The following is a 10,027-nucleotide window of genomic DNA, read 5'->3' as shown; positions in this document are numbered from 1 at the left end:
CACCTCTAACCTTAATTCCCATGGCACAATTCACTTCATTTCCTACTCAAACACAACCAAATGGTCACTAATTGACCATTAGAACTTCCTTGCACCAATACATGAGCAAATCCTAAATTTGTTGCTCAAACCCTAACTCTCAATTCTAGGTTCACCCAACACTTATCAAATTAAGCAAACTAATCAATTTCTAATTTATGTTTACACATCAATCATCATTTCTAAGCCTTTCAAATCCATCAAAACTATCAAACTACCATTCACATAAAGCTGGCCAAAAATCCAATTCTTCATTCATGCATCATTTTATATCATTTTTCATGAATTTCACCTTCATTCAACTTAGTTTCAACATATGAAAAAGAAAAGAAGCAAAAGTGAGGCACTAACCTCTTTGAGCAGAATTTTTCCCAAGTTTAAACTTCACTTTTTCTTCTTCTAATTGCTGCCTAAGTCTTGCTCTAGTGGTAAAGGTTAATTTTAGTGAAGAGAGGGTGAGGTTTTATGGTGAAATCAAGTGGGAATTGAAGCTTTTGTTGAGCATCAATGGAGGTTAGGGAAGAGAGTGGGTCGGCTGACTATTTGAGGAAGAAGGAGCAGATTTCTCTTTTAAATTTTCTGCCCATTTTTTGTGTTTTAAGTGTATTTAGTGAATAGTGATTGGTGGAAGAGGTTTTTAATGACCTCATCTTATGTCATAATTAGCTTTTACTTCATTTTTATTTTCTTTTTCTTTCTTCTTCCTTTACTTATTTTTAATAAATTTTTCTTCAATAGTAATTCACATTTTATGTCATATAATTTATTTACTTAATTAGACAAGTTCGTCAAAAATTATCTCTGAAGGCGAAATGACTAAAATGCCCTTCGTTTTGCTTAACAGACTAAAATTATCTGTACCAATCTAAAAATTTTTTTAAGCATTTTCTTGGCATTCTAATATCATCGAAACCTCAATGACTCTTCTTTAGAGTCTCAAAAATTATTTCACGATTTTTTCCCTGGGTTTAGGGTTATTAGCTGCGAAGACTGTAACTTCCCACTGGGTTACCTATCGCTAGGGCACCGGCTCATTTAACTTGATTGTATTTTATTTCTAAAATTTTTCCTATATTTTTCTTGTTAATATTTGAGTTAATTATGGCTCCTCAATCTAGTCTAGATATTTTTTCAGACGTTCTAGCTGTCTGGACAGACACCGGTCATTGAAACAGTAGAATGTACGGACTTGCTAAAGTGAGGGTGTTACAGGGATAGCCTTCCTCCTCTGCCCAGCCGCCACAGTAACCTCGGTTCACGTAAGTGAGTAAAATATTGATTTTAATTATAATTTCAATATTACTATATATTCAGGCATGCCCATACATCACTTATAAATATATATTTATGTAGTTATATACTAGGCACTTTTTATATTGCATCTTTGTTTGATGAAATGCTATGGATGATATTTTATGGTAATTTGGAGTAATGTACGTGTGTTGGCATGCGTGTGGTGTCACAACCCAACCTATAGGCCAAACCGACACTAGGACCTGGGCCAGTCTAAAGCCCCCGAGACTCATCGTAAGCCTTACTGTTCTCAAACTCATGACCAGGCCCACAATTTATGCCCAATATGCATATAAAATAATTTAAATTACAAGAGAGTATTCCTTGGTGCATGATGTTTGCGGATGATATTGTTCTGATAGATGAGACACGAGAAGGAGTCAATAGGAAGCTAGAACTTTGGAGAAGTACTCTAGAGTCAAAGGGTTTTAAGTTAAGTAGAACGAAGATAGAATACATGCATTGCAAGTTCAGTGAAGGCCAAACTGGTGATAGGGAAGGAGTTAGTTTAAATGGAGTGGCACTGTCCCAAAGTAATCACTTTAAATATCTAGGCTCAGTCCTTCAAGTAGATGGGGGATGTGAGGAGGATGTTAGTCATAGGATTAAAGCCGGATGGTTGAAGTGGAGACGTGCCACGGGAGTTTTATGTGATCGTAAGATTCCCAATAAATTAAAAGGAAAATTTTATCTGACCATACGACCGGCTATGCTATATGGTAGTGAGTGTTGGGCACTGAAAGAGTCGTATGCATCTAAGATAAGAGTTGCAGTGATGAGAATGTTAAGGTGGATGAGTGGCCATACTAGACTAGATAAAGTCCGTAATGAAAGTATTAGAGAAAAGGTAGGAGTGGTGCCAATTGAAGATAAGTTGAGAGAAGGGAGATTGAGGTGGTTTGGTCATGTGAAGCGTAGACATACGGAGGCTCCAGTTAGACAAGTAGAGCACATTAGGCTAGAGGATAGAAAGAAAAAAAGGGGTAGACCTAAATTGACTTGGAGGAGAGTAGTACAGCATGACTTAGAAGCATTACACATTTCTGAGGATTTAACCCAAAATCGTTCAGAGTGGAAAAAGCGAATCCATATAGCCGACCCCAAATTTTTTGGATAAAGGCTTAGTTGAGTTGAGTTGAGTTGTATTATAATTTTATTTTGAGCCAACTTAACCTAATAATTATTCGAATCTAAATTAGGATAGCCCAGCTCAACCCTGTTACATTATTTACAAACTATTTAAAACTCATAAAAATTTTTTATTTATTAATGCAAAAACTTAAATTCATACAGTCCCTGACAGGATTAATGCTATTACTAGTACATGCGGAGTTCTAAATTATAAATTTAGATAATAATAATATAGTTAAGTAATTTTTCATAACCTGCGAGGAAAGGAACAGGCTATTTTAAAAAAGGTCTCCTCTTGTAGCCTAAAAAAAATAAAGTGAACAGGAGTGAGCGTTCAACTCAGGGAGTAAAATACCGATTTTAAGCACAATTTCTATAGCTATCTAAAGCTAATGTGTCCTAAAGAGTGGAATGCAACACTTTCATAATTTTCATACAAATCACATCATAGCAGCAAAAAAGTAATCTGGAGCACTCACACACCCAGTAAGGTTCAAACAGTACATATATGGGAGCTTATCTTTTATACAGCCCTCTTAATCCAACCTCTGCTAGCGAGTGTCTCTTAAGCCGGACTTTCGCTTAATAAACCAAATGTGGGGGCCAGCGAGTGTCTTTCAAGCCGTACCTATCCCGACTTATCCATAAAAGGACCGGATCCCAGCATGTGTCTCTCAAGCCGCGTCTACCCGTCCTGTCCATAACCCATATCACACACCACACGCATGCCAACGCATACACATTGCTTCAAATTACCATAAAACAACATCCATGAGCATTTCATCAATCAAAGATGCAACATATAATATGCATAACATTTAACTACATAAATATATTTATAGATGATGCATGAGCATACCTGAACATATAGTAATATTGAAATTATAATTAAAATTAATATTTTACTCACAGTACACCGAGGATTATTGTGGCTACTGGATGGAGGAAAATAGCTAACCTCGATTACCTAATTAATTATACTATAAATTTATTAGTACTAAGTCAAAATAAAACTCTAAAGAGACAACAGACAGCCTAATTTATGCTGAAAATTTGGTAGAATTTCTCTTATACCTGAAACCTACCCAACCTGCAAAAATGGTTCAAATAACACTTCTAAACTCAACTCATATCTCATCATCATTATATGGCCCCTCCTGGGCCCTCCAAACCAGGTAATACTCACAATATTAAAACTTACGTTTTAGTCCCTATAATTGACATTTTGTAAAAATTCACTCAAACAAGCTCTAAAAATTCTAAAATTTTGCTCCGCGATCCTTAGAAATATTATAAGGCTATTGCAAAAGGAATCAAAATTTTCTGATCATCCATGAATATTTTATGAATTTTATTCTAACCCAGTATAAGACAAAAATTGAGTAATGTAGAGTTTGGATTTACCTATGCCAAATTTGACACCTGAAACTCGTCCAGAACGTCTGAAAATGCTAGGATTGACTATAATATCCACTACGATCTGAGACGGGCCGCCGGGTAGTCGGATCTAGCTGAAAATGCGGTCCTGGCGCCGGCGAGCTATCCTCAATCCGATTGTACCTAAATTAATTCTAAATTTTATTAATAATTATCATAAAATTATTTTTTAATTTTGGGAATCGAAAAAGTTTAAAAATCTCATAAAGCAATCTAGACCGTCCGATTATTGCCTTTTTCAAACGATGTCCGATCGGAGCGGGACCGGTCTTATCTCAAAGATTTCACCATCCTGAGTCCATCGGTGGTCTTGAATTTTTGATTCGACGGTCGGATCGCAGGGAAAATGATCGAAAACCGATGAAACCCACATGATTTTTTCTCAACTTTTCCTCGCCGGATCGTCTCTCTGGGGCCACCATTGGAGGTGAGGCTAGTTGGGTCTTGAAGCTTGCTATGCCAGGAGTTGAACAAGCCCTCCCTTGTTAGAAACAACCATTGGACGACACCGAAAAAAGTCGAAAAGTAGCTGCCTCGCACATGCATCTGTCTCCCTCTCCTTCCTTTCTTGCTGCTATGGTGGTCCTTGCCGGCGTCCATGGTTGCTGGAGGGCAGCAGGTCAGTGCGAGGGGTTACTGGGGAAGGCGGCTGGAACCTTGGTCGGCGGCTGGAACCTTGGTTGGCCGGAGCAAAAAATGGGAGAGAAGATGAGGAACGGGAAAGAGAAAAGAAAGGTAGGGGGGTTGTTCCCGTTTCTGGTTCTTTCATTTTTCTTTTTTTTTTTTGTGATTGAGGAGACAACTGAAATTGCAGTTGCCATGTCACCCTCATAATATATATATATAAATCGGGGTAGGCACGACTCGAGATGATTTCACTGGCCCCTGCATTTGGTCTATTAAGTGAAAGTCCGGCTTGAGATGTACTTGCTGATAGAGGTTGGATTAAGATAGCTGTATAGGGGATCAGCTCCCATATATGTACTGTTTGCATATTATATGAGTGCGTGAATGCTCCAAATTACCTTTTTACCGTTAAAATGTGATTTGTATAAAAATTATGAAGGTGTTGCTTTCCACTCTTTAGGATGCATTAGCTTTAGATAGTTATAGAAATTATACTTAAAATCGATATTTTACTCTCTGAGTTGAATGCTCACTTCTGTTTACCTTATTTTTCCAGGATACAAGAGATTTCTTGTTGAGTTTTAACCTGCCTCTCTCATTCGCAGGCAATCTATTAATACCTGTTATGTTTTGTATAATTTTACTAACTTCTAGAACTCCGCATGTGTTATAAGCATTTTATTTGAATTGAGTCTGTAATATAATATCGTGTTGGATTTGTAAATTTATTAGATGTATTCATGATTAGATTAGATGAGGGAGCTGAGATTCCATTTGATTTTATGACATTATGAGTATGTGGAGGGTGAGCTTAGCTCCCCGAATTGTTATATATTGTGCTTACAGGTCGAACGAGTTAAAAACTTTCCATTGTATGGTCCATATTATGGCCGGACTCTGTCCGGTTGAATTCTTGAATTTGGACTTAAAATGGGCCTTAGGAATGGATTAAGGAATAGTTAGGCTTACTATGGGCCTAGGAGGCTTTAGACTGGCACAGATTCTAGTACCGATCCGGTCCATAGGTTGGGTCATGACAAAATATATCACATTTAGATATTTGGGTATGAAATCGTAAAGTTCAATTAGTATAAGTATTTTAAGTGATATAATGACCAAATCCTTAATCAAGTAAAAAATATAATTGTTGAACTTTTGAATATGATTAATAGACATGAGATAAATGTTACAAGAGAGAGACTAAAATGAATTTTATATGGTACTTTAGTTTCTTTAATTTCTTTTTATTTTATATCGTGGGATATGACGAGATTTTGGCATAATGAACATTTATGTAATTTTTTTTAAGTTTGAGGGACTTTGTAGTAACAAAATAAAGATGAGGGACGGAAGAGTAATAAACTCCAAAATTAAGGGACGACTAGAAAAAATTAACTAGAAAATTAGGGAGAATTTCCGGTATCCCTTATTTGGAAAGGAAAGGAAAGGGAAAATAGAGAGGAAGAGAAATAAGGGTTATTTTATCTTTAATTTAGAGAAAAAATAATAAAAAGTGAGAAATTTGTTCATTAAAATTTATGTAATTATATATATGTATATATTATATTTATTTAATTTTTTTGTTTATATCCTTATTAGGTAAATATAATTTATAAAGTGAGGGTAAAATAATAATATAATTTATAAAGTGAGTAGAATAATAATTTTAACTTTATTTATTTATTTTTTTAAATAAGAGAAAATAAATTTGTTTTTCTTTTCTCTAAATACATTAAAAAATAAAAAAGAAAAAATAAAAAAAATATGTTATGTTCTTTCCCTCCCATAAATTATCCAAACGGAGTGAATATATTTGATTGAAAAGATAACAAATAATAAAGGAAGAAGAAAGAGAAAATAATTAGAGCTTTCATTTGTGAGTGCACACGGCTCCCACTCGGGGTCGGGCCACTTAACGTCCTAACATCATGCAGTACGCGTTTGGTGAGGTGAAGCTAATATATATATATATACTCATTTTGATAAAAAGTACATTAAATGCAATTGGTTGCATTTTATTTTTTTAATAATTTCAATAAAAAAGCCAATGTCGTGATCGTTTGCCCAAATCACCATCATTGATAGAATAATAGAAAAATCAGTCTAATCCTTTTTTTTCCTTATAAAAATTATATTAAGAAAAATTCTATTATATTTAAGTAATTTATTTAATTAATTCTTATATTTAAAATAAAAAAATTTAAAATTTTAATTAAGAAAAATTTATTATAAAAAATAAAAATAAATAAAATTGTGTAAAGATTTATTTGAATTTTTTTATAAATGATTTACTTCAAATGAGAAAATATAATTGACAATTAAAATCATTTTAAAAAATATAAAATAATTAATTACAAAATCAAATAATAATTTTTAATGTTTTACTAATTTAAAATTTCAAGACCTTATTTTTTTTTTAAACCAGTGTTAGGTTTTTTAAAGGTAAAATTCAACAATTACAAGTTTAGATAACTTTTTTAATGCAATTTTTGTTAGATATTGTCGTTATGCCATTATTATTAATAATAAAAATGATTTTTTTTAAAGGTTTTTATTGACTTACTTATCCTAATGAATTTGAACATTCATTGGTAAATTTGTAATTTCTTATTAATAATGCTATTTTCTTATTAAGAGCAAAAATTTTATATTAAGACCTCTTTTATTTTATAAAAAATAATTTATATATGAAAAATATATTTTATTTAAAATAATTTTTATTATTTAATTATAATATTAAATTAATAATACATATTTATTTTATATATAAATAAGTGTTTTGATATTTTAATAATAATATTATTAAAATTTAAAAAATAAAGAATAACATTCTCTTTCCAAAATTTTTGTCATTGACATATTTTCTTAAGTGTTCCATTAGAAAATAAGAAAAAAAATGGAACAATCCCATTTAGGACAATATCAAAGCAAATCATGTAATTTCAATTCTATTAAATAGTACATACTTTCTTTGACATAGTCTTAAGAAATTCATAAATAAAAAATTTTTTGAGGATATTTTATTTTAAGTATTGAGAATACATAAAAAGGATTAAAAAAAAATTACTTAAGTTATTACTGCAACTCTCTACAATCAAAACCTGCCCAAGCCCAACAATTCTTTTGCTTGTCCGATAAAACACCAGCAACAATTGTACACAGTTAATTTTAGTAATTATCAGAGATCATCTTCACTATAAATTGAGTCAAACTCAGTTATAACATACAATATAATAATTATATTAGTTAGTAGTTTGGTTATACTTTGGCGTTATCCAATTATTATATTGATAAAAAATGGCTGCTAAACGAATTCATTAAAATGAAATGCTAAAGATTTGTTATATTGAAGAGATAGGGAGGAGAGCAGCCTTCCAAAAAAAAAAAGGCAGAGAAGATATACCTTTCAAAAGATGATGATACGAATTCATGAATAATTGACCAGTTAACTGCAGTTCCTATAGATACTGATACTCAAGGCACTGACACATTCATAAGAAATGCATTCCTCAAAATGCCCCCTAGATAAAGCTTACGGGCTTACCGGCCTATAGACACGGATCACTTTGAGTCCATTTGCAACTTAACAAGCAGGGAGACTCGTCATTTAAGATTATACATCACAGCCTTCGAAAAAATCATGGAAATGAAAATCCAATATTTAACCCACATAAATTTTCTTGAAAGTGCATTTAACAATTTATTTTCATGATAACAGCGTGAACACAAAAATACACCTGAGGGAAACTAAATCAAACAAGGGTTGGAAAAGGAAAAGGAAAAGGAAGGAATAGAGATTTTTACAATCACATAAAACCTGGGAATCAGACCTACAAAACAAAGAAAGAAAAGGTAACGAGAGTTCAGATAGAATGCAGTTATTCCCCTGTAGACACATGGACATAAGATAGAACTACACCAACTATATAGCATAGGTAACATTGCCACTCACCCATCTTTATAACATTTCATTTTGCCAACAGTTTGTTATGCTTCTTTTCTCAATAAAAAAAAAGAAAGATTGTTATGCTTCTTGACTACTGAATTTTATGTTATCAATATATTCATGTAGAACTATAGAACACGGAAATACATCAGCAATTATCAGGCAATCAAGTGATGCTATAGCCTACAGTTATATATCAATGCTAATTTAATAATTTTGTTGTTTTAGAACCACAGAGCAGACACTGAATCTGCAGAGTAACTGAGGCATGCTGAATTATAGAAATGTATAATGAAATAGCTAAGGCATCATAGATTATTATAATAGAAGGAAGAAAGTAACAGAAACTAAAAGCACATGCAAAACAAGAATGCCAGAGTAAACAAAAGAAAACTTCTATATAACAGGTAATTGCTGCCCATACATAGGGAGAAAAGAATGATGAAAAGGGAGCTGAAAGCGCCAACGAAGAAAGTTTAAACAAAATTATACATATATCAGACAGCTCACATTAATTTTCATGTCACTTTAAGAAGGTTTTGGGAAAAATTGCCACTAGTTTCAACACTCTTTCTTCAGCCTTTTAAGTTAAATGGCATCATTAACCAAATATTCTATTGTTAGTCATTGTCTATGGAGCAAGCACAGTTTAAAAAGCAGGTAAACCTCCCCATCACACCTAAGGAGACGCATAATTCTGAGGAAAAGCTGGCAAAATCAATCAACATACATTTATTGAGCATTTCTAGCAATGGATTTGTAATTAGTGATGAATTCTGAGAAAACCTTTCTCCAGAAATCATACAAGGAACAAAAATGACAGCACGAGCTTAAAAATCTGCTACACTAAATGATTGACCAACAGCACGCCCCCAAAAAAGCAAATTAAGCATTAAAAGTCCAAGAAAAAGATAAATGCCAGCTCACATTTTAATGTTTTGGTCTTGAAACTAATTTGGTCTTTTTAAGAATCACCCTTCAATTCATCCGAGTCTGAATCACTTGCATTATAACCTGATAAAGAATCACCAACCAACAAATGCAAGCTAAGGCAATCATTATAATGTTAATGGTAGCAACTGATGATAAAGATGATAGAGACAGAAGTATACCTGGATGCTTATCACTGACTTTCCAAACTGAAGACCGAGTCCTTGATGCCCTTGTCATCCAAATTCTTCCCTACAATCCAAACAAATTATACCAATCTCATAAATAGCAAAAAAAAAAAAAAAAAAAAAAGAGACAAAGGGAATAAGAATTAAGAATATAGGAAAAGCATATGACAAGTATAGATGCCAACCAAAAGAAAAATACGGAAAGTATGATAACTATGACCCTACCGCTCCGATTCATTTCAAGCATACAACAATATTAATCTTCAATCCTCATTATCTGAAACCGCATAGAAACCAAACCCACAACTTAGCAAAGTGATAGCCACTTCTTTCGTTGCCTCTTTTCAAAATCCAATATCAAAAATCAAAGAACAAAAACCAACTATTAAAAAGCACAGAAAACACAAATAGTAACATACCAAAACCATCCAAAATC

General features: G+C 32.8%; 1 protein-coding gene across 1 annotated transcript; it reads right to left on the bottom strand.

Annotated features, from left to right (window-relative positions):
• Positions 1-8,170: 8,170 nt before the first annotated feature.
• Positions 8,171-9,655, bottom strand: LOC110651050 (uncharacterized; the record flags this gene model as incomplete). Its single annotated transcript, XM_058146449.1, is given in 3 exon segments — positions 8,171-8,357; positions 9,401-9,487; positions 9,586-9,655. Coding segments are annotated over 2 exon segments (120 nt in total), but the record flags the coding sequence as incomplete, so codon positions are not given.
• Positions 9,656-10,027: the final 372 nt, after the last annotated feature.

This window comes from Hevea brasiliensis, chromosome 5, assembly GCF_030052815.1.
Source record: "Hevea brasiliensis isolate MT/VB/25A 57/8 chromosome 5, ASM3005281v1, whole genome shotgun sequence".
Lineage (NCBI taxonomy): Eukaryota > Viridiplantae > Streptophyta > Magnoliopsida > Malpighiales > Euphorbiaceae > Hevea > Hevea brasiliensis.
This window is presented reverse-complemented; position numbering and strand designations above follow the sequence as displayed.